The sequence below is a fragment of the Vipera ursinii genome (genome assembly GCF_947247035.1).
Source record: "Vipera ursinii genome assembly, chromosome: 3".
Taxonomy (NCBI): domain Eukaryota; kingdom Metazoa; phylum Chordata; class Lepidosauria; order Squamata; family Viperidae; genus Vipera; species Vipera ursinii.
Genome location: NC_139516.1, coordinates 198,697,538 through 198,723,083, shown reverse-complemented (window position 1 = coordinate 198,723,083; position 25,546 = coordinate 198,697,538). Strand labels below are relative to the sequence as shown.

At 39.3% G+C, this 25,546-nt stretch overlaps 1 protein-coding gene across 2 annotated transcripts; it reads right to left on the bottom strand.

Moving 5' to 3' along the window:
* Nucleotides 1–505: 505 nt before the first annotated feature.
* Nucleotides 506–25,533, bottom strand: MTBP (MDM2 binding protein). Of its 2 annotated transcripts, none has more exons than XM_083357602.1 (22): nt 25,459–25,533; nt 24,193–24,273; nt 23,365–23,438; nt 23,136–23,281; nt 22,751–22,809; nt 21,541–21,685; nt 20,890–21,007; nt 19,901–20,041; nt 17,460–17,554; nt 16,177–16,249; nt 13,719–13,836; nt 13,149–13,322; nt 11,878–11,988; nt 11,220–11,384; nt 10,137–10,230; nt 9,919–10,053; nt 6,651–6,743; nt 4,110–4,376; nt 3,263–3,506; nt 1,719–1,832; nt 1,095–1,160; nt 506–703 (listed from the first exon to the last, which is right to left on the bottom strand). In XM_083357602.1, exons 1-22 carry the CDS (start codon nt 25,526–25,528, stop codon nt 665–667), a joined length of 2,622 nt encoding a protein of 873 aa, XP_083213728.1. In that variant the 5' UTR covers nt 25,529–25,533; the 3' UTR covers nt 506–664. The 2 variants fall into 2 exon arrangements, with proteins under 2 accessions (XP_083213728.1, XP_083213729.1); XM_083357603.1 differs by having other exon boundaries at nt 13,149–13,193.
* Between the last annotated feature and the right edge of the window lie 13 nt (nt 25,534–25,546).

Here is a 25,546-nt window from a genome sequence, read left to right as displayed (position 1 = left end):
CAGGGCCTTCAGATTGTAGAATTAAAAATGGTCAAAGAATGCAAAGATCTGAATCTACAAATTCAAGGATGGCAAAACATCCTGATCCATTTGAACAGAAGACAAGTCAGATAGAATGAGAGGTAGAGTGCAATTCAGGGCAAGAACTGAATTTAAATACTTAGTGTTTTGAGTTATTCTACCTTTTTTCCCTAAAATCTTGACAAAGTTGCTCTTTTAATCTGGATAATTTTATTGTCTTGCAAAGTGAGTGGGTTGGAACTTGCAACAACTCAAAGTAGTTTTTCCTGACAGTCATGGTATTTTCCTAGAATTTCATGTGTCCCCCACCTTTAAAACAGATGAAATGCCTGATTTTAAAAAGTACTTGTTAAGCAATACTTAAGTTTATTTAAACAGACTGTTGTCTAATTTAATCAAGCATTCTGCATATTTGAATATAATAAAGAATTTACGTTTACAGAGCTAAGCGACTTTAAAATCATGCAGACAGGAAAGATGGCTTAAGGAATGCTTTTTATTCTAGTAAAAACTTTTTACAACACAAATAACTTCAAGTTTAATTTTATTATCTCAGAGGCATCGTATGGCAGACACTACCAATCTTTAGGCACATCTACCAACAAGGCATTTTAAGTTGTTCTCTGGGCTGCACTTGCATATGTCACTTCTCCTTGTTTTTTTCTAAAACCCAATTAATGACCTGTAAATAAGCACCAGAAAATGTAATTAAAAATAGAAATACCTGTAGAAAACAAACACTTAAGGCTTATTGCATCCTAAAGTTCAAGAACATATATTAGATGTTGAAATAGTTCTTCCTAATTGGTGGCCTTTCTAAAGGAAAAAAAACCCTTGTAACCCCTAAAATAAGCAATTCTTCTGCTAGGCAATGAACAAGGACTGTGTAGTGCTACTCAGATGCCTCCCACAAATCATCATTAAAGGGATGAGTCAGCCCTCTTTCAGATTCAACCAGCTTGCGGCAGTTTGAGATGAGCTAACCTAATTCATAAAGCCAAACTTTGATAAATGATCGAAGCCAATTCTAAGGAGCAATTACTTGTAACACAGACCAGACAACCGTTACTTACCTGTTGAACATTGCTGTTAGCAGCTTTTTTCATTTCATCCAGAAGACCTCGAGATGTTTTCAAATCCTAAATATGAAATATATTACTTTCAAAATGTACTGGTTTATTAATCAAACCTTTAAGATTGCAAGGAAGAATAATGTTCTTATCAATAACACTACCTTCTCACATTTTCAATAGTAAATAGCTGTATAGGTGTCTTAATTTAGAAATTCTGCAGACCAACAAAACCCATTTATCATTGTAGTTTAGTCTTGTCAACTAAGTTTCCTTACCATTTTTTGTTTGCATCAGAATCTTTAGTCTCCTACATTGTTATGTAGTTCAATTCCCAAATGTTTACATCCAACCGTAAAGTCATATCAGAACGGATGTTGTTACATACTTGTGTAAAATCAGGAGTTGCAAACTTAAATATGCAGCAACAGGATATGCACCACATCCAGAGAAAAACTGCCACATTGTGGAATGGTTGCACCCGTAGGCAGAAGACTGGTACAAGTAATCCTCGACATACAACCGTAATTATATTTTTATTCTCCCTTTAAGCCATCCATCAAAAACCTATTATTCCACAACTTGATCATCTGGTATTTTGTGCATGGAAAGAGAACATTTGAGTACCTTTAAGTAACACTTGGATATTTCAAATAAACGTTGACTGCATGTTGTGAAGCACTTGTGGTCTCTAGCAATGCCATGCTTCTCAAGAATACTCATCACTACGTCCTTCAGCATCTTGGGAAGAAAAAATAGGCCTATTTTAATTTCAAGAGCCAGTCTCAACAGATCAAAGGCACCAATTACTGTAACCGTTAATATATTCTAGGTTGAAAACTGCAGATCAACCTCTTGAGTTGCCAGCATGCCAGAGAAGGCCTGCTGGTGGTATCGTGATGTCACCAGAAAAATTCCACTTGGAGAAAGGGGTGACTAGGATTGCTTTGCCTGATGGAGGCTTGCTTCCATTCCCAGCCTTAAAATTAGCCCCAATTTCCAAAGGGGGGGGGGAGGAGAAATCGCAAATGAAAATTAGCCAGTATAATTTCAGGATACAGGTAATCCATTACTTTACAATCATCCCCTTAGCACTCATTCCAAGTTAAAGTGGCACTGAAAAAAGTGACTTATAAGCGGTCCTTGTACTTAACAATCACAACATCCCAAGTCACATGATCAAAATTTGTGCATTGGCAACTGGCATGTATTTACAACAGTTGCAGTGTCCCAGAATCACAAGATCACTATTTCTGCAACCTTCCCAGCTGGACTCCCAACAAGTAAAGTTAATGGAGGTGGCCAAATTTATTTAATCACACAATTCGTTTAACAACTGTGGTGATTTGCTTACCAACTGTGCAAAAGGTTGTAAAACTGGGCATGATTCATTTAACAATCTCCTTTCTTAGCAATGGAAATTCTGACCCCAATTGAGGTTGAAAGTCAATGACCCATGGATTAGGTTGTTCACCATTATAGTGAACCCTGAATCAGGACTTACAATCAAACACCAATTGATAAAGTATCACTGACAAACATATTTGGGATTTTTGTAAGTTTGCAAACATGCATTTGTTCAATTATATTCACATTTTAAGTGTCATCCTAAAATTGTTTTCAATGCCAAGAAGAAAAACTCTTCTATAAAGTGAGCCTAAGGTAAATTAATTAACAATGTATTGATTCCTTTGCTTGAAGATGAAAACAGATTCACAGGAATATGAATAAAAGATTCATTTTGATCATTCAAGAACATAATTGACTGGACTTTGTTCACCATCTTTTTGAGTTAATTATTTAAAGCTACATCATAGATTAATTTGGCAACTTTTAAGACATGACTGGGGACTTCTGGGAGTTGACGTCCACATGTGTTAAAGTTGCCAAGTTTGGGAAACACTATGTGACAGTCTTCTGTACATAAATTATTCCTAATTTAGGGAGAAAACATTTTCTCAAGAAGCATATGAGATTCAAATTTATGAAGTGGTCCTAAATGTTTGCATTCTGTCATGGGGCAGTATCTGCTCTCCATATAGCTCAAGGATTTCCAGGTGAAATTTGCTGGATTTATGATTCAAAAAAACCCATCAAGCTATCACATTGCTTAGGCAAAGCAAAAACAGCTGGAAATGAAAGTATATACATTATCTTGAAACATTCTTTACCCGTGTATGCTTCTGAGATCTTGATTCCTTCCTGGGCTTTGGTGTCTCTGACTCATTACAGTTCTGGCTTGCTGAACTGCTGCTGGAAGTTACTTTGTCCACCCAATTCTGAGAAGATTTGACAACCGCGAAGGGCAGAGAGGCTGAAGCCTTCAAGCACTGCTTTGGGACAACTGCTTGGCGACCCCTGCTGATCCTGCTCGCCTGGGACAAGACAGAATCTGTACTTTCAGACTGCAGTAATCTGAAACAAGAGTAATGTACCTTTTTAAAGAAAATGTATTTATGCTGGCTTGGATTTATTTTGAAAATATCACAGTATTGACATCTATCAAAATTATCAGCCTGAAAGCAAAAGTAAAATATTATGAGCCATCAAATCACTGTCAACTCTTAGTGGCCACATTAAATAAGATTTTCTCCATGACCAGCTGTCCCCAACCTGGTCTCCAGATGAAGATATATCTATTTTGACATATGACACAAATAACTAAATGGAACCACCCTTGAGCAGGCTACCCTCGGCTAGCATTGCACAAGATTTTTCGATTTCCTAATAGGGATTAGGAAAATGCCACTTACTTCAATATAAGACATGTTACACTGTGGGTTATAGCTGAAAAAAAATGATAGGAAAGAAGAAAAACATTGCATAACAGCTACGTTAAGCAGTGATTAAGAAAGGAAAGAAATGAAATTCAGTCCTAGAATAGAATAGAGCTGGAAGGGATCTTGGAGGTCTTCTAGTCCAGCCCCCTGCTCAAGCAGGAGAACCTATACCGTCTCAGACGGGTGAATGTCCAGTCTCTAATACCTCAGTTCTATTTATTTTTATATAGTGTATTACCTTTTGTTGGAACAAAAGCTCTCTAGATCTTTCGATCTCCGTTTTAGCTTAGATGTCTCCATTTGGAGTTCCCTTTGTGAATGTTCCCCATCAGGGACACTTCCAGGCTCAGACAAAACTGCCGGGGATGGCAGGGGACTCAAGACACAGGGCACAGGGCAAGACTCCTTCGTGCAGGTGGTCTGAGTTTCAAAACGGATAAGCCGAGATTGAAGTTCAGCAAACTCCCCGTCTCTTTCCAAAGATCTTCTGTTGTCAAGGCAGTATCTAATAACCAACATTAAAAACAGTTTTGGAATCACCAGTATAGCAGAAAGTCTGGGCTTCTGAAATGAAGAAAAACTTTATCCCCTTCTTGCCATAGAGGAATATCTTTCTTGTTTCTCTTACTCAAATCCCTGTGGAACATCCTGCCAGTGGAGGTGAAATCCACCCCCATTCTTCTAGCCTTCTGGAAGGATCTTAAAACACGGTCCTGCCAGTTGGCCTTAGGCTACAGGTAATTGGTGGAGTGATAGAGAAGATAACATTCTCAATCCATGCAAGCCCTTGTGGGGGTTTTTAGCCTGGATTTAATTTTGGGAATTTTAAATTGTTTTCATATTTTTCATTGTTTTATAGTTATATTTTTACTGCATTGTAAGCCACCCGGAGCCGCTTTGGATAGCAAGATGGGCAGCATATAAATTTATTAATAAACAAATAAATAAGACAGTAATTACTATGAACTTTTCTTTTTTTTAGAAGGAAGCTAATTGTTTGCTGTGAAACAGAATAAATAAACTCACGGATCATCTATGAATTTCATAACATGTCAAATCTCACTTCACATTTTAGACAACTGTAAAAAAAATCATTTTTACTTTGAAATAGTAATTTTCTGCTAGCCATAAAGAGTAGGTAGAATAGGATCTGGATCTCAAGCTGAAATCTCTATGAAGCTAAGCAGATAAACTTTGGACTAGCCATGGTCTTACAGGACTCTCAATCATGAAGTGATTCCAATTCAATAACGTTCATTCTTTAATGTTTAAAAGAGCTGTGTTGGCACAGTGGTTAGTGCAGTATTGCAGACTAACTCTGCTCATTGCCAGGAGTTCGATCCTGACCAACGTAAGTTTGACTCAGCCTTCCATCCTTCAGTAAAATGATGACCCAGATTGTTGGGGGCAAGATGCTGACTCTGTAACACTCGTAAAGAAGTGATATATGAAGTCTATATGAAGTGATATATAAGTCTAAGTGCTATTGCTAAAAGAAGGCAAATATACAAAGCTTCCAATGAGTCAATGCACTTCCTACTGTGGATGGCACCATTTATTTGCTTAAAACAGTTTCATATTGCCCTTCCATTCTCACCTGCATTTCTGAGCAGTTGAACCACCATAAATAATACAAACAAAAAGATCAATACAATCAAATATATTGGCAATCTGTATGAGTCGATCCCTCTGCTACCTGACCAGAGATTCAAGCCCTTGAATTTGGATAAAATCATATGTGTACCTAAAAAAGACTGAGTCATAAAAATAAACTGTCATTTCCCATACTGGCTGAGCATGCTGGGGGTGGTTGTCTCCAAAGGCCAACATACCTGAAGGCAAAATGATGAGGCTAAAGGGAAAGAAACCTATTCAAGGAACTAAATACAAAATGGAGATAGAATCCCAGTTCCAAAAATAAAAGCATGCTTTTGAATTCTTCATGTTCTGTTTCACTATCTATTTGTCAGAAAAGGGTTGGAAACTTGACAACAAAGCTGAAACTATAATATATAATTAAGTTTTGTTGTCAAGTTTTAAGGATGGTACAGTGGTTAGAATGCAATGTTGCAGGCAAACTCTGCCCACAGCAGAGTTCGATACACACACACACACACACACACACACACACACAGAGAGAGAGAGAGAGAGAGAGAGAGAGAGAGAGGCCTGTATGAAATACAGATATCTCTATGACGTTGTGACACCAGAGCGTAAATAAACCAAAATCAATATGAAAAGGCACCCTATTTTTAAAGTCCACAATAAATGCCTATGTTTTCCTTTTTCCTCCTCTTTTAACTCCCTTTCCTTGACTCCTGAGAAAGGAGAGCAACTTTAAAACATCCAGCTACCAAAGCAGTTGCTCTAAAACATTCCAAAGTGTTTGGAGGGGGGAAAAAAACATTTGGTTTGAGGGCGAGCCTCTTTATGCCTCTTGATGTTTGGTTTATTTATGTAGAAGTTTAAGAAGAGTAAGGGACCTGCCAGGTTGCTTTTTCCCACTTCTCTTTTGACATTAAAAAGCATTAAATTCAAATAAACAAGGTTAATTGCTCTACTTTCAACTGAAAACATTGTCAGAACATATTTGGTATTTGCCTTTATAAAAGCGTGCATTCAAATCAAGACATTACTTTTTGATTTCAAGCATTAAATATCCAAATGTGAAAAGAACTGGTAGATATTGTTATATTAAGGTTTAAATATTGTCTAAAACTTGATTTGTGCTGAGTGAGAAGGCTGAGAAAATAATTCACAGTATTCTGAGGGAACTTACTCAAGACCATGATAATGGCAGCCAGCAGCTTTTTCAAATGGTAAAGCTCTCAATTTTCGAGGTGTCAGTTCAGGTGTCAAAAAAGCACTGTCACTACAAAAAAAATAGAGAATTCACCTGAAATTAAAGTTATTGCTTCTTTATAGGCAAAAAAAATACAGTTTAACAATAGGAATGGGAACATTTTCATTAGCAGCATACTTTGAAAACTCATTTGAAGGTCATCTGATTTGCTGTCTGCTTATATTAATGTGTATTTCTCTCATTTATATACCATCAGAATCCAATGACTCCTGGAAGGTTTACAACCATAAAAATATATAGAAGCCAGGAGGCTGTGAGTTCTAGTCCTGCCTCAGTTATGAAAGCCAGCTGGGTGATCTTGGGACAAGTATTCTCTCTCAGCCCAACTCACCTCACAGGGTTGTAGTGGGGAAGATAGGAGGAAGGAATGTTATGCTTTCATTGCCTTGAGCCATTTATAAAAATAATAAAGGCAGGATATAAACATATAAAGATGAAAAATACAATAAAAATAAAACGGCTGTGGTAATTACAAGAATCAAATACAATGTTCCAATATAAGCAAACACAGCCTTGAAAGACCCTTTGCAAGAACTCCATTTTGACCACTTAATCATCATAGAGCCTCGAGGGGAAGCTTAGGGCATGACATCTCACGCCAAGTTGACATCCTATGATGGAGGCCTCCAAAGCACCCTCACCTGAGGTAATGATACTAGACAAATTGGTTGGGCTGTTGGGTTTGATCTCCGAGCTTGGCGATTTGGCTGCAAACACTTCATCTCCATTTGGGGGGACATGTTCAGTGCGCTTTGAATTGTGCTCGTCTGTCAGAGCACTGGCCTTTAAATTGGTGTGGGTGTTGTTTGACTAGATGTTTCTTAGTCATGGTTGGTTTCGGGCTGTTTGATTGGCTGGTTGTTGTTGCTGGGCCATGGCCCTTGGTGTTTAAATATTGTCTGTGGTGTTTGTTCATTGTTTCGGCTTGTTTGTTTGGATGACTGTTGTTGTTATGTGGTCTGCTTTCTTGTGGGGGGTTGTGATTTTTGCTGTGGTGGGGTGCCTGTTTGTTCGTTTTAAATGCTGCCTTCGGGATTGTGGTTGAAGTAGTTCCTTCACTCTCAGCAGTTGGTAGAACAAACAAGCACCACACCACAGCAAAAATCACAATCCCCCCACAAGAAAGCAGACCATGTCCTGACAACAGCCAGCAAAAACAACCCAAAATCAGACCCGAAACCAGACCATGACTCAGAGGCAACCAAATGAACAAACACCATTTGCATTACACAGACAATACTTAAACCTCAAGGACCATGGCCCAGCAACAACAACCAGCCAATCAAACAGCCCGAAACCAGACCATGACTCAGAAACATCCAGACAACACCCACACCAATTTACATCACACAAAAAGGTAAAGGCCAGTGCTCTGACAGTGGAGCACAATTCAAAGCTCACTGAACGTGTCCCCCTCCACCACCCCCCGAATGAAGACGAAATGTTTGCAGCCAAATCGCCAAACTCGGAGATCAAACTTACAGCCCAACTACCAACCGGAGCTACTAATATTCAAACAAATTGGTCCTACTTTGGGGACAGGGTCCTGTAAGTACTCAGCAGGCAAATGTTTAGGCTTTGAAGCAAAACAACACTGAATTGTACCCAGAAGCTTACTGGGAACCAAAGCAACATCTGCACCTTAACTGTGATATGGCTGTATCCAGACAACGTCCGAATTTGTTTTTAAAAACCTAATTTGACCAACAACTGTGGATGACAGTCCCAAATACTAAACAAGGGCTAACATTGTTTACGGTTGGTGGCAATCTGTTCTCCGGGCTTGCTGTTTAGCTTCCAAACATTTTGTCACCAGGCTAGGTAACATCTTCAGCGGGACTTCGGTTGAAGTGTCTCGTTTCAGTTCTTCTTCACTTTTATTGATTTCATGTGGTGATGTAGCCAGTGGGTCATGTGACTGGCTGCTCATGCCATGAGACTGATTGGTGATGCTGTGTGAAGGTTACCAAGTGAAGAGGTGGTCGGTGCCATGGTTGGTTGGTTGGTCGCTCAATTAATATTTATTTATTTATTTATTTTAATCCCATTTATATCCCGCCCTTCTCCGAAGACTCAGGGCGCCTTACAATTTTTTTAAAGCACAAATCAATGTGCTTAGCAATATGGCTCCTTATGAGTTCGTAGGCTGGCTCCAAATCAATATGTTTGTTGATCGATCCGTTGGTAGAATACCAGATTTTGATGAATTTGTGTGCCTGCAGTGTGCTGACATGGCCAATGATTTTTGTTCAAGATGTTTCAACCAAAGTCCCGCTGAGGATGTCACCTAGCCTGGTGACAAAATGTTCTAAACAGCAAGCCCGGAGAACAGACCACCCCCCCAACGTCTACCACCCTAGCTACAAATTTTTTCTATTATTTCTAACATTGTTTAGTTTCCAAAATTGGTCAAAGTTGATTAACTGCTGTCACTTTTTGAACTAATTTGGTTCTAATCTCCCGCCCAGTGATGATTTCAGTAATAACGACAAGGGCTCCACAATCACACAGTGCTAGCTGTGAAATAAGGTAAGTGACATACTGTAGATGTAATTATTAGATTTTTATCCCTTAATTGCTTTATGTCTTTACTACTGTATAAATACTCATATGAATAACTCAAGGCAGCAAATATGCCTTCCTCCTTCCTATTTAATCATCATCATAATCATAATAGTAAAGTTGGAAGGGACCTTGGAGGTCATCCAGTCCAACCCCCTGCTCAGGCAGGAAACCCTATACCATTTCGGACAAATGGCTATCTGGTCTCTTCTTAAAATCTTCCAGTGTTGGAGCACCCACAATTTCTGGAGGCAAATTGGTCCCCTGATTAATTGTTCTGACTGTCAGGAAATTTCTCCTCAGTTCTAGGTTGCTTCTCTCCTTGATTAGTTTCTATCCGTTGCTTCTTGTGATGCCTGCGGACGCTTTGGAGAATAGCTCGACTCCCTCTATTTTGGTGTTGTACTACACTATTAGAACCAGTGTCTATTAAATTATTAGAGGTGCTTCACGAGACCACACTGTTGGAAAATTGTGAATTTGCAACATCAGTATCGACGTGTGAACGCTCCCAGCAGAATTTACGTTCCAACAGAAGAACTAGAATTTGTAGCTACTTAAGATTCTCAACTGAGTCAACTGCATGTGCGGTTGCATGTTCAAGAGGAGGGTTTTACTCCACCTTTTTGGAATGTGTAAGGGCTGCAGATCTCCAACTGGCAATCCTTCTGCAGTGAAGTATTTAAGCATCTCTCTAGCATCAAGTAATGCTGAGTCCTTCTGGCCATTTTTATGGCCCAACAGCTGTTCAGAAACTCTACGAGGAAAATAAAATCCATGAGCGGAAAGCTACATTCACATGACAGCTACACGCTCATAGGCATAAATGTTTAATGTTACCTTGTTCTTTGCTTAATCTTTTCAGAATTTTCCAAGTTCTGTAGAACATTTCTTTCAGGCCACTTCAAAGGATTCGAGTCTTTTAGCTTTGGTTCTGAGAAGGGTTGGGACAGTGGGTGAGAGGAAGGGCAAGAAGACAAGGCAAGCATTATATCCACTGCAAAATCTATGGACTTTTGTCTTCCATTTTAATTCCAACACAGCTAAGAATGTGCTAGCTTCCCAGTTGGTGTATTTAGACGTTTTGTGGACCAAAATTGGAAAATTTCTATCCAGCTTCAATAAAATAATGTACAAATCTCTTACTTTTGGCAACAACTTAAGTTCCTATTGTCAACATACTATAACAGCAAGTATTATTAGCTTCAATTATACTTTCTGATGGCAACAAAAATGAACACTGAAACATATAAGACAATTCTAGAGACCAAAGTCTTGCCCTGTGCCCGTCATTTTTCTTACAATCTTCCTTTTCACAATCGTGGTCAGGAATACAGTCCTCGACATACAACCACAACTGAGCCCCAAATTTCTGTTGTTAAGTGAGGCATTTGAGTTTTGCCCCATTTTATGACCTTTCTTGCCATAGTTGTTAAGTGAATCATTGCAGTCGATTAGTTAGTAACCAGGTTTTTAAGTGAATCTAGCTTCCCCATTGATTTTGCTTGGCAGAGGATGCAAAAGGGGATCCCACATGACTCTGGAACACAGCAACCGTCATTAGTATGAACCAGTTGCCAAGCATCCGAATTTTGGCACACATGGTCATGGGGATGCTGCAAAGGTTATAACTGTGAAAACTGTCACTTTTTTCAGTGCCATTATAACCTCAAATGGTCATTAAATGAACTATTCTAAGTCGAGGACCACCGGTACCAGTGATCTTATCCACTAATACCTTAACCGTATTACCTGCTACCAAAAAGGTGCCCTCCCAAGTCCTCCATTAATCAATCTTGAAGTTCAAACACCTCCCATTTCTCTACAACATTCTGCATTATGAATACTCATTTACTAAAACAATCTAACATAGGCAAAGTATTGATCCTAATCATTCTAATTAAGTGACAAAATGACACCTACCATAAATTGCTGCTTCATCTCTAGTTTTAATATTCGCTCCTGGACAAATAGTACTTGGATGGCTAACCTTCCATAATTCAAAAAAACGTTCCCTGGTATAGGCAAATAGATTTTTCAGTTCATTCTTTAAAGCTACAGGTAGGTGCCCAGCAAATGTTTGTCTCTCTGCAAAACAGAAAACAAACAAAACAAAAAAAAAATTATGGATCACTGATATGCTTTGATTAACCCAGGATGTATAATCATGCTAATTCACTAAACTAAATTACTGCATCCTGCTGTTATCAAAAAAAATAGGGCAATAAATATAATCTCTTTATAAGCTCATGGAGAAATGCTTCTGCAATTTGCTACACATACACACAAACACGTCATTTAAGCAGGCATTCATAAAACGTTTTTTCAAGGTATACTCTCTTTTTCCAGTTTTCCTGATTTACTGAATGAGTTTAGAAGAGCCAAGCAAACATTACAGATTGGAAAATGGAAGGCATCACTCAAGAATTCTCAAAGTGAATTGACTGGGACTGCCATAGCCCCTAAAATAAGAAAGCCCATTCTTATTTTCAAAAGGGTATCCTCTACATTAGGATACCCTGACTGGTATGTTTTTGTTGTTTTCTATCCATTATTCTGTGGCAAGTGTACCATTACTTACTCAGGCAGTGATTCAAAATCAGTGTTTGGAACTGAGCCAGTTTCTTCTCTCTTTGTAAAATCTCTTCTCCATAAAAATGCGGGAAAACTTTGAGAAACTCTTCAAAGAAAACTGTGTTGATAGAGAAGGGGTGATTTTTTTTAAAAAACGATCAAATTGCATCAAATGCTAAAATTGAGCCAAATAAATGACTCGAGAGAGAGCAAATACTGGACTATAAATCAAGGAAATCAAATTCAAGGTAATCTCTAGTCGTAGAACGTCATTGGGTGTCTTTGTACATGGCAGAATGTACCATGTACATTTTCTTGAGAAGCAGGATATAAATAGTCCTCAGCTTACAACTAGTCAATTAGCAGCAGTTATGACAGACCCAAATGCTACTTATTTGTAGCATTTGTTTCCATGTTCTGACATCAGGCTGTACCCTCCCCTTAGCAACTGACCTGCAATTACAGCTGTTTGCAGCATCCCACGGTCACATGACCATGATTTAAGTCGGTTTTGCTGGAAACCAACATTTACTTCTGGTTTCTCATAAAACCCAGTCTGATGGCTTTACTTAATGTCTTACAACCATAACAGCCAGGCTCAATTAAGGCCAAGGACTATCTGTATTATGCTTTGTGTGGAAACTGGATTCGTTAACTCAAAAGTATCTGTGGCTTTAAAAAGGCAATTTTGGCAATTGTAATAGCTATAATTCAGTGGTATAGCACATATTTTGCATGTACACGGGGCTGGAAAAAGTCCTTGAGATCTTGGGCAGCCAATGCTAATTGGTATCAATAGTATCAAGCTAGATGGACCTACAGTCTTATGTTTTCAAAGCAAGCAGGCAAGTGTGTTTTCTTTATACAAATTGTAAACAAACTAAAAAGGGGAGGTGGTCTGGAAAAAAACTCTGACAATGTCTAGTAAACCCTTGGTGAAGACCCAGGGTGAAGACTTACATTCTTGGAGAACAAAGTGAAGGAACAAATCTAACCAATGACCAGACAGTCCAGTCAATAGTGAATCAAGATCTTTCTTAATGTCAAATAAGACTCTGGTAACAGAGTTGTACTTGCATTTTGATATTTGGTTAAAGAAGATAATAGATATGGCTATTCATGACCAATGCATTTAATTCATAGATCTGATTAGTTTTCTGAAGACTAATTCCAAATAATTACCATTTTACAAAAAAGGATGTATTCCACTTATAACTTTTCCCTCCTGGAATGAAAATTACACATTTGTGCCTCTTAGTTCAACCACAAAAGGTATACCTGCTTCTATTTCTTCCTTTGCTGTCATCAGCTTTCCTATAGTTTCTGCAAGAGTGACAGAACCATTGATCTGATTGGCCGAATAGATTATTGTTGCTTTACATCCTCCATGGCCATTGCCTTGTACCAAGAAATAATAATTGCAAGTTTCTCCTTTAAGTTCAACTTCTGGAACTAAAGAGAAATACATCTTAACATTTACAACAATTAAAAGTGTTCTGTTTCTAAACACATACCAAAAACCTAGATGAAATCAGCATGAATGCTAGACTTCAAGTAGCTAGGATTCCTGATTTCAGTAGTAAGTTAAATAAAGCTCAAGCTATATATTGGTTGTTTTTTTAAAAAATAATTCTTTAGAGTTAGCATCACCGTTTTCCAACCTTAGAGAAAGCAGAGACCCAAGCTTTACATCTTTTCTGCTGACCATACTAGAAGTCAGAGTAGAGGAGGTCAGTCAATGTCTTTCTTAATCACAGTTTTCTGTACCACCCAAGCATTCTTTATCTTTTATCAATTTGGTGAAATGGGGGAAACAGCATATTGTGGAAACAATACAACTTTACTTACCGCTGAGACCTTTGTGCTTTTCAGCTATGCATTCCTTCCATTTTTTTGTACTTAGCTGGCTGGGCACAGGATTCAACATACGGCTTATACTGCAAGGCAAGGCAAATAAAGCTCCCACCTGCAGATTAAGCATATATAAACTGGATTACAAATAAATCTTCTCGGATACTGATATATATAAAATGTCTCATGCATAAGCACAGGGAGACGGATGACTGATTAAGAAATACAGTAAAGAGACAGACAGGCAGATTAGATACAGACAGACAGACAGACAGACATGTCTATGGAGTTTCTCAGTCATCCATATCCACTTGCGCTATTCAGGTGACCCTCTCAGGGCACAGATAAACCTCCAAATGGCCTCAACCACTCTCAGAAAGAGTGCTAACGATCAGATGGCTGCAAGGAATATAAATCTTCCCCTTCTCCACCCTTCGGTCAGGATAGAAGAAGCTTCTCGGATGAGAAGCAAAACGTCTTCAAGGAAAAACAAAGTCCAGTTGCCTTTTGAAAAGCACCTTTGTGACAGAGACCAACCAGGCTCCTCTAGAGCTAACACTGCATCAGATGATGTCAGCCCCACTAGACAGACCACATCAGGCAACCCAGTGATGCCCTCTCCGTGATGTCCTGGTGCCCGGAGGCGGTTCAGGTCTGGATGGGGAGAAACAGGCTTCGTCTCAATCCCGCCAAGACTGAGTGGCTGTGCATATCGGCATCTCGGGTTAACCAAGTTATTCCATCCTTAATGATGGGGGGTGAGGTGTTACCCCCCGTTGATAGGGCTCGCAACCTGGGCGTCCTCCTGGACTCACGGCTCAATTTTGAAGACCATATAGGAGCCGTGACCAGGGGGGCTTTTGCACAGGTTTGCCTGGTGCGCCAGTTGCGTCCCTATCTGGACCGAGACGCCCTACGCAGTTACTCATGCGCTTGTGACCTCCCGTTTGGACTACTGTAACGCTCTCTACATGGGGCTGCCCTTGAAGACCACTCAGAGGCTTCAACTGGTGCAGAATGCGGCCGCGCGAGTTGTAATGGGGGTTTCCTGATACTCCCATGTAACACCTCTACTCCGCGAGCTGCATTGGCTTCCGGTTGCCCTCCGGGTGAAATTCAAGGTGCTGCTTATTACCTATAAAGCCCTACATGGCCTGGGTCCGGGTTATTTGAGGGAACACCTGCTGCCGGCATCAAACGCCCTTCGCCCAGTGCGCTCCCACAGGGAGGGTCTGCTCAGGGTTCCGCCGGTGAGAGATTGCCGGCGGGTGACACCCAGGGACAGGGCCTTCTCAGTGGGGGCGCCTGCCCTCTGGAACCAGCTGCCGGTGGAGCTGAGAACTGCCCCCGACCTCCAATCATTCCGCCGGGGCCTGAAGACCTGGCTCTTTGAGCTCTCGGGCCCAGGCTGAGGAGAAAATTTTAATTGGGGTTTTAAGTGTACAGGGTCAATTTAATATTTTTTTAATTTGGTTTTAACTTTTGTATGGTGGATTTTTTAATTCCCTGTAAACCGCCCTGAGTCCTCAGGGAAAGGGCGGTATATAAATGTAACTAAATAAATAAATAAATAAATAAACCAATGCCATACAAAGACTAGAACTCTAGTTTATTGAGGTAGGCTCAATAACAAGATCTTCCAAGGCTAATTTTTATTTATTATTTATTTTATTTTATTAATGGGACTTATATCCCGCCCTATCTCCCGAAGGACTCAGGGCAGCTAACAACAACAAAAATTAAAGGTCTCTGTACAGTAAATTAAAATTAAAAATTGAAATAATTTTGCTATATATCTTCCCCCAGTAAATCAGGGAGTTCTTTTCCCAAGCTGTTTCCAAATATACTGCTCAAAAAAAATAAAGGGAACACAAGATAAGACATCCTACTATTAAATACAGTACATTGTGTTGTTTAAGTGTTCCCTTTATTTTTTTGAGCAGTATATTATCTTGTTTCTCTGGAGCTTAAAAAGGGTTTCAGCCTCTTTTGCTTAGTACGTGGTTCTTGCATGTGTTCAGAAAGATCATCTTCCTTACTCTCCACAGCTACCTTTAGTCAGGACACGAAAATGATGTCCTCAGGAACTGTAACCAAGAAAGATGCGTACTCTAACTCTACATTCCTTCACATCCTAATTTGTTAAGGTAGGAAGGGTGTTAACATGAAGCCTATAGCTGAACACTATCAATATCTCAGTTGATAGTATTGATCCGACCAAATCAGAAGGCAGTTGCTGGGATTCAAGATCAAAATCCTTGTGGGAAAGAAGTGATTATCCTTCTAAGAGACTCCAAAACAACTATTGTTAAACTGATTGTTTTAATTTAAGTCAATATAGTCAGCCGTCAGATTCACCCTAGAAGCAAGAGTTCTTTTACGGAATACATGTAAATTACTTTTAACTAACTTTCATTCTGCCAAAAGTGAATTTTAATAAAAAGCCACAATCTACCTTTCCATGTAGAGAAGAAAGCTGATCCCACAATAGTAGAGACTTCTTCTCGGCATCGGTTCTAGCCAAAGTCCTAGACGAAGTTTAAGAATCATGCCCTCACAGCTACAAAGTGCAAAAGTCAATACAGGTAGTCCTCAACTTATGATCACAATTAAGACCAAAATTTCTGTCGCTAAGTGAGGCATATTTTAAGTGAGCTTTGCCCCATCTTGCTGTTAAGTGAATTACTGCAGTCGTTAAGTTAGTAACAAGGTTGTTAAGTGAATCTGCCTTCCCCGTTGACTTTGTTTGTCAGACAGTCGCAAAAAGGGATGACACGACACCGGACACTGCAATTGTCATAAATGAGAGTCAATTGTCAAGCACGTGACCATGGGGATGCTGCAACGCTCATGAAGTGTGAAAAATGCTCGTAAGTTACTTTTTCAGTGCCGTTGTAACTTTGATTACTTATATACAAATATAGAACAATAACCCTCAATACTGGTGAGATGATTAGATAGTCTAAGAGTATTCCTGGGTGTTGCAGAATGTAACAAACAGGACCAATAAGAAACATTTTTTCCAATCCTTTCCAAGCCTATATGGAAACTAATCAAGAAGAAAACCAACCTAGTACTAAGGAGAAATTTCCTGATAATTAGAAAATTAATTAGTGGAACAATTTGCCCGCAAAAGTTGTGGGTGCTCCATCACTGGAGGTTTATAAGAAGAGGTTGGACAGCCATTTGGACTGAAATGGTATAGGGCAGGGGTAGGCAACCTCGGCTCTTTTATGACTCATGGACTTCAACTCCCAGAATTCCTGAGTCAGCTATGCTGAGTCAGGAATTCTGGGAGTTGAAGTCCATGAGTCATAAAAGAACCGAGGTTGCCTACCCCTGGTATAGGTTGCCTACCCCTGGTTGCCTACCCCTGCTTGAGCAAGGGCTTGGACTAGAAGACCTCCAAGGTCCCTCCCAACTTTGTTATTCTTTTTTTCTATATTACTATTCGACTTTGACAAGGTCCAGGACTGTACAGTGCTATGTACTTTGAGAATGAACCCACTGCATTCAGTGGAAGTGTCTTCCAGATTGATAGAATGAATGATTGCCTCTGTAAAACCTAAAGCAATGCTAGCAATAGTTGTACCATTCATTAAAACTGTCATTCCTGACAGTGCATATTTACGAGAGTAGTTTACTTGCTCTAAAGATTTCCTGTTTCTGACATTCCCAATCTCCAGGGACATAAAAACTCCTAAATCAAACCAAATGACATCTGCTATAAAAGGATACAGCTCAAACTGGAGGTTTGACACTAAACATGCAGGCAGGTGAGTCAACAGCACCATCTGTACAAATTTTAAAGCAGGACCGTAATAATGGAACACCTGAAAGAAAATTAAAAGGTGATTTGGATGGTGTATTCCAGCACACACTATCAAAACTTATTTTGGGGAAAAAATAAGAAATTCTGCAGATAGGACCTTTCTATTTTTCCATTCCTTGTACACCTCCAAAAATTTCAAAGTTGAGAGATTCAACAAAGGTGATAATGTCTGACACAACGAAGCAAAATTGATAATGATCAAAAAATAAACAATGTAAATTGGGTTTAATTGGAAAAACAGAGTCCATTCCTTATTTGTCCTAGCAAGCAAACTCTATGAGAAAGTAGCAATATTGACCTGAATCACAAAAGAATGCAGATGACCAGCTGTCTGCAAGGAGTATAAATCCTTCCATTACCCTCCATCCAGTCAGAACTGAAGAGGCTTCTTGGATGAGAAGCAAAACTTCTTCAAAGAAAAACAAGAAAGTCCAGTTGCCTCGTGAAAAAGTACACCCTTGAGACTGACCTGAATTATTTCAACAGTTGATCCTTTTTTAAACTTTTCTTTTTGTTAGGTTACCTTATTCTTAGATTCTATATTTTTAGGGCAGCCAACCTAGCTATTTTCCTTGCATGTCCCAGTGTGCATTTATGGTGACATGGAGCGTATAGGGTCTCCTGTTTGAGAAAGGAGTTGGACTAGCCCTAAATGGCATGGGTCCGGGTTATTTACGGGAGTACCTTTTGCCGGCGTTAACTTCCCATCGCCCTGTACGCTCCCACAGAGAGGGCCTCCTCAGGGTGCCGTCGGTCAGGCAATGTCGACTGACGGCCCCCAGGGGGGGAGCATTCTCTGTGGGCGCACCTGCCCTCTGGAATCAGCTTCCGGTTGAGCTCCGGATGGCTCCCAACCTTCGCTCTTTCCGCCGCGACCTGAAGACTTGGCTATTTGAACTTGCCGGCCTGGACTGAGGGACTGGGATTTTAGATTTTAAATTTTAAAAACTTTAAATTTTAGTATGTGTTTATTGTTTAGGGCTATTTGATTTAATCTCATTTTAATTTTTATACATTATGTGTTGTTTATAGTGTTTTAATTGCCCTGTACACCGCCCCGAGACCTTCGGAGAGGGGCGGTATATAAATCCAAATAAATAAATAAATAAATAAATAAATAAATAAATAAATAAATAAATAAATAAATAAAATAGAAGGCAATAAATGCACAATGAAAAACAAGCATTAAGGGACAAACTAACTTGCTTTCTCTTCCTCCCTCCCTCTCTCTCTCTCTCTCTCTCTCTTTCCTTCCTTCCTTCCTTCCTTCCTTCCTTCCTTCCTTCCTTCCTTCCTTCCTTTCACTGGATATCGAAGATGAGGCTTCAGGAGAGAAATGGTCTCACCACCAGGTCTCAGAAATAGGCTAGGATGTCCCAAAGGTGCATTTTCAAAAGGCAACTGGACTTGTTAATGAAGACGTTAACCATCAGATGACTGCAAAGAATATAAATCCTTCCATCCTCCACCATTCAGTCAGAACTGGAGAAGCTTCTTGAATGAGAAGTGAAACTTCTTCAAGGAAAAAAAAGTCCAGATGCCTTTTGAAAAAGCACCTTTGGGACAAGCATGACCTGGATGATTGAGAATCTCCGTAGATATTAGGCTAAGATGCAATTGCAGAGAAGGGGACCAATTGCTCCCAGCTACGTTCTGCACAAGGCAAAAGAAAAATGCTTTAATTTCCCTGGCAGACAGAAACATCTGTCATCTGAAGCCGACAAGCCAGAAATTCCACATTCCTGATAATAAAATTTTGAGCACCTTCCTTTCATTTAAAACCTCATGTGGTCATATCAAACAGTCTATCAGTTACTATGTGTTCAAACTCAGTTTTCGTAAAACGAAATCTGATATGTTTTGCCCTGATTATCCTAGTAAAAAACCAAAGAGAATTACAGATTATTCCATCTATATTGAGTCTATACTAAGACAGAGTTTTCCACAAGTTTTAAGTGTGCATATATATATATATGCCACCATAACCTTAAAAACCTCAGGAAATGCAAAATTTGTTACTTAAATTTGAGTTGAGATTCTCTTCTTTTTTTCTTGAATTGTAGTTACTCCTGGAGAACAACGGAACTAGATTTCCAAAACAGGGTAATGACACTGGGAAATACATTTTTGATTTCCAAAATCACTATGCCTCTACATATATGCATTTTATTTACTTAACCATAAATAGGTAGATTTTAAAATGTTTTCTTTTTTCTGGATGAATATGGTTTTTCAAGTTTTTTTTTAAAAAAGTAATATTCTATTTTATGGCACAGTTGGGCCTAGATTTATCCATTTTCTAAAATGCTAAGAACTGCAAATCAGACAGACCAAATGCATTAATTACCTCTGGAGAACGAATACTGCTATACTTTGACTTTTTATTTTCATCAGCAGCAGAGAAAGTATTTGAGCAGAAGTGGCTGAATGGCCTTCCAGATGCAGTGCCTCTTATACAGAAGTCTGGAAATGTAATTTCAGGTCCAAACTGGAAAAAAAGGAAAGTATAACTATAAAGCTCTTAAGTATTACCTACCTCCACCCCCCACCCCCTATTTTTAAGATTTCTTGGCTATTATATAACATGAGACATTAAAATGCAGCCAGTGGAATTTGAAAACGCGGTACTTATGGGTCCAAAAATGCGTATTTAAAATATAAGCTACATTTTTAAAGTTAGCCCAATCATTTTGTTCTGTAGGTTCTCAAGTACATTGACCCCCAATAATGTCTCATATCCCCCCAGATGATAGAACACGGCCTTCTAATACTATTTCCTTTTTCTTTTGTGCACAATATTCTGAGCTCACCATATTTTTTTTTAACTCTTCCTTTCACTCTTTCCAGCCTTTCATCCATGTTGAAATAGACAGAATAGCTCGATAGCGCAATGGATGGCATATAAATTTAATAAATAAATAACTTTCTCAGATCTGCAAACTGTGCTGGATAGAACAAGTAATTCATATTATAGAATTATTCCATTCATGAAAGGGGTTCTTATCCAGTGCAGTTATTTATTGAGCCTCTTCAATCTTAATGAGCCTTTTACTGACAGAAAGTGATCTTTATTTCAACCTCTGGAGTTTTTAAGTTGTCCCAAGCAGGAGTGAGAAGATAAAAAAAGGCTTCTCTCAAAGGTGTAGTCCCATGACTGAAGCTCATGCTCCTGGCAAAGGTTTCTTCAGCTAGAACCCAAGCCTAAGCTTATAGCAACATGGAGTTCTCTAATACCCTGCATTCAATAAAAATAACAGGAAGATAAAATATTTCCACATATAAATCCAGTGTGCATTTTTCAGCCCTTATTCTTCCAAGAAAATTTCATACCAATACCTTTTGTTCCCATATTTGAATCTTTCCTCTCCACAATTCCCTTGAATCAATGCTGTCTTTTAAGTTTTCAGGAGCTAATATATCAGCAGAAAGATATTCTGCAAATTTTTGCCAAGTACTGTAAGAAGAAAGCAGGTACAAGTTGTGCACATTTCGCTTTGCCACTTTCAAGGTTAATGTGTCATACAACTTTTAGGACACCAAATATGATATTTACAGTATTACAAAAATCAGCTATGGAATGTCATTTGTCATTTTGTAAAGTATTTGGATCTTACTCATATCGTTATCTATTTTACCCTGTTAGATTTGCATCTCACTTTCTTTAAGACAGCATGCATCTCCCTTCTCAATGTAAGGTAAATTGGGCTGGGTGATTGGCAAAGAGATGGATAACTAGCCCAAAGTTGTCCTGTGAATTTCAACAGCTTAGGACACCAAAATGTGGCTATGTGATTGTGTGGTGCTGAGTGGTGGGAGCTATCATAACTTTGAATCTGAAATGTAAGTATTTTTCCTGAGGTCCACCATAACTTCAAACGGTCCCTAGGCGACTGGTCATTAAGGATTACATGTGCTATCCTAAAATGACACCAGTAACCCTCCCTTTCTCAATTATCTTATCTGAAGAATTTAAATGCCACTACTCACGTGTTGCTTTTGTTTGCTACAATAGTGATCTTTGCTGCATGCCATTCCCTTAGGTGTTTTAGAGCACCAATGACAGGTAAACAGTCTTTTAACTGAGGGGCCTCTGCTTCTGAAGACTGGAGAATCACATCAACCATTGCTTTTCCTGCAGAAGCAAATGTCACAGGAATAAAAGAAGTCATGACATTTCAGTCTTTGCTTTTTTTTATAGGAGCAGGAAACTGAACACTGAACATTGGACTCCTCCGTTTTTCAACCCCGTCAGATTGAATTGGCCGGGCAGATGCGATGGGAAATACAATAGGTGCTCCCTCAACCAGGCCTTATACATGTAAGGCTTTACAACTAATAAGAAGCACTTGAATCATATCCAGAAGCCAACTTGCAATCAGGACAGTTCCCAAGTAGAGGTGTTTACCAAAGCATACTTTTCAATGCCCAGGCTGCTTGTTCTAGATCAGAAGCTTCCAGGTCAAGGGCAGCTCCATAATTCAACAACCGATACACATAGTGCCAATCTGGCATAGTGACTAAGGTGCCGGACTAGAAACTGGAAGGCTGAGTTCCAGTCCTCCCTTAGGCTCAGAAGCTGGCTGGGTGACTTTGGACCAGTCCCTCACTTTCAGTGCAACCCACCTCGCAGAGTTGTGGCTGTGAAGAGCATAGAAGTAGAGCATGAGGTATATATACTGCATGAGGTATACAAAATCAGATAAGCAAAATCAATAGAAGAGAATATTTGCACCTCAGGGCTGAATGGCAGGATCATTGGTACGCTCTGAGCTTGGTTGTTTTTACAGGCGTTTCGTTACCAAACTAGGTAACATCATCAGTGCTTGGGACGTAGCTAAGGTAATATAGTCTGGTAATGAAACGTCTGCAAGAAAACCACCAAGTTCAGAGAGCACCAAGAATCCCAGAGACAAAATCCTTTCCTTTACTGCTAATTACATTGTCGCCTTTAGTATGGGGTGTGTTTTATTCCTTCATTTTGTTTTAAGCAAAACTGCATGCTATTAAATATTTTTTCCTAGCAAGGGGATCCTCCCAGATTTTTGCTTTATAATTTGTAATTGCCTGTAAGGTGTCCTTGTGTGCTAAGCTATGTACCAGAGCATTATTATAAGCAGAAGACAGACTAACTGCCTCAAAGGTGCTTTGAGAAGCAAAATTATTTTGTCACAAAGATATTTTGTTTCTATGGCATTACCAGGAGCAGGAAGTTTATCTGCTAAAAGATGTATGCTCTCCGCAGATTCTTCATATAGACTGAAATATAAGAATGAAAAATATAAAAAAACTATTCTCATTCAAGAATATGCCTTATCCAATACAAGTATCAATATTATGAAGCGCTATATTTAAATATGGAAAAAGAGATAAAATGATTTACTTCAGAAGAATTGCATGCCATCAAAGTTTTGGTTAATGAATTTATCAGCGTCAACAATTTCTTGCTAAATCAGCTATTCTACTGCCACTCCAAGTAAGAATTCTTACTTTCCCCTATATATTCAAAGACCATTCCAAAGTTCACAAACTGCATTCACAGATATATTTTCTAACATGTTACTATACAAAATAGATGAACTTACTCAGTGAGTGATCCTGATTCCCAACTATTATCTTCTTCCTCAACATTTTGATCAGCAAGATATTCTTTAATATTTCTTCGAATAGAGCTCTTGCTTTGTTCTGTCTCTTCATCAAAATTGATGTCCTCCCAGTCGATACTACAAAACTATTCAATTTAAAGAAAATTCTATAAGGGTTGAAAAAACTGGAACTAATGTTTGGGGTAATTATACGTTTCCAGTGTCTCACCTGGGAAAACCCACATATTGACTGAACTGCAAAATACCATTCTTTCACATATGGAATCCCAGAAAGAGAACATGCTAAAAGGAGAAGTAATATACACATTAGAATGAATTTTAGAAAGTTTAAAATGCAGGCCTCATTTTCTTCAGGAAAACATTCTGCATGACATGCCATGATTCCAATAGCTCTTAAGAATTAAAATAGCATACAAGGAAATAAAGCAATCCTTTCTCTAGAAAGGTAAAAACCAATACCGTGGTAGCAAAGCCAAAGTGCTATTTTGGATAAATGAAGTACCGTAATTAACTCTGCGTTCTTTCCTCCCCGTCACTCACAAAAAAAGTTAGCTGGTTGTTTTTCTGTCAGTGTTTGATTTTTTTTAAAGTATTGTATATGACAAATACATTTGCCTGCATTGTAGGGAGAAAGCTAGTGGTTTTATTTATTAAGCTATTTATAATGGAAGGTACTCCAGATTTCCATGAGGGAGGGGGGTAAATTCCAGAGGAGCTAGAGATAGTTTGGGTGGGAGAAAAAGGGTGAAGACAGGTCCTCCCTAATAGTTCTCAGAGTATATGCTTTAGGCAAGTTTGCTTTAGTTTGGCAAGATGGATGTCAGGCTCCAAAAACCAAGAAAGACACTTTGTGATTCTTCCGAGCATATTTCTTTATTGTTCCTCTCCTTTGCCCTCTATAGCAAACGATGAGATATCTCAGCAAGTTCAAAAGCAGCAAAGTTTGCAGGCACTGACTCCTTCTATGTCCTCAGCAGTTTGAGTTCACCCACCGTGCTAGGCAAAATGTAGCTTGCCGTAGAAGAGCTTTGCTTACCTGGGAAAGTTTCAAATGTGGCCTTTTGAGAGGGACTGCAATTTATTTCTAGCAAGTTATAAATATTTTCAGCTGTCAAACCTGGAAAACATAATTGAGTTTATTGGGGAAAAAATCACGAAAACAAAGCTGCGCAGTCTATTTATCCAAGTACAAAATCTCAGTTTACAAACTCCACTGGCAACTCTAGCAAATAGGTAAAAATAAATTAGTTTAAAGCTTGGTGGGGGTTTTTTTGCATCTGTGTTTGTGTAGAATCTGGGTTTGAGTCCAAGATCTTGGGGGTTTTCTGAGAAACCCTGCTGGCAATCCTGCTCAACGGTGTACGCATCCCACTGTCGAGACTACTGTCTTGGAGAACAAAGTACATAAAATAAGTTTGTCAGGACTTAGCTCTCCCTACAAGATAGATGGGGCTACGTTACTTTAACCTGAGTCTGCTTTGGGTTAAAAGAAACATTAGCTGACTAAGTCAATAAACTTTTTAAATAGACTTCCTTAAAACAACCCTCTCCTCCTCCCCCCTCCCCCCCATCACACACCCCATGACTTAGTTCACTATGAAGTAGGAACAGGACTAGTGGTTTAAACAGGAGAAAAAGTCAAGTAGGGAAAAAAAAACAGATCTCTTTAACTATCAAATAATTAATCCTGCCAACATTTTTTTGGGGGTGGGGGTGGGATTTCAAGTTCCATAGGCAGCGCAAATCTTTATTCCAAACATCCCTTCGTAGTTACCCACTGGTACTTGCAATACAGAAGTACCCAAGGGTACTTTAAAAAAAATCTCTCCGCTCAGTGAAAGATTATACACTTATTTTTCCAGTTTTCTGGTTGGAGGGGGGACAACCTGCCTTTCTAGGTTATCCTGCAATAACCCAAGACATCTAGGAAGGCAGCCTAGTGCAGGGGTAGGCAACCTCGGCTCTTTTATGACTCATGGACTCCAACTCCCAGAATTCCTGAGTCAGCATAGCCTGGCCTAGTGGAAAGGCTCTCATAAACAGACAGCAGATTCCTAGGAATTGAAGAGGAAAAGGGCAGAGGCTGCCCTACCAATCCCACAGGCCCGGCTAGGTAGCAGCACTAATCCATCCTCTCTAAAACAAACAAAAAAACTAAGCTATCGGATGGGAGACCACCAGGAGATGCCAGTATAGGCAGAGAAAGCAAATCTCCCAAGAGGTCAAAGTTAGCATGTCTTTGATAAGAGTGAAGGAGGGAGCCATCCGGCCTCAGCGCAAGACCTTTCCCTCGAAACGGCACCTGAAAGGCCTCCAGGACCGGTCTGGCCGCGCCGGAGCCGCCAGCTGAGGAAGAGCAGATAGCGGTCCATGGTTGTCGCCGCCGACGC

Coding starts and splice junctions, on each gene's coding strand:
- MTBP (XM_083357602.1), bottom strand. CDS start 25,528: ATGGACCGCTATCTGCTCTTCCTCAGCTGGCGGCTCCGGCGCGGCCAG. Junction 24,274..25,458: donor CGGTCCTGGAGGCCTTTCAG/GTGCCGTTTCGA, acceptor TATGTTTTCCAG/GTTTGACAGCTGAAAATATT. Junction 3,507..4,109: donor AGCTTTTGTTCCAACAAAAG/GTAATACACTAT, acceptor CTCTTGTTTCAG/ATTACTGCAGTCTGAAAGTA.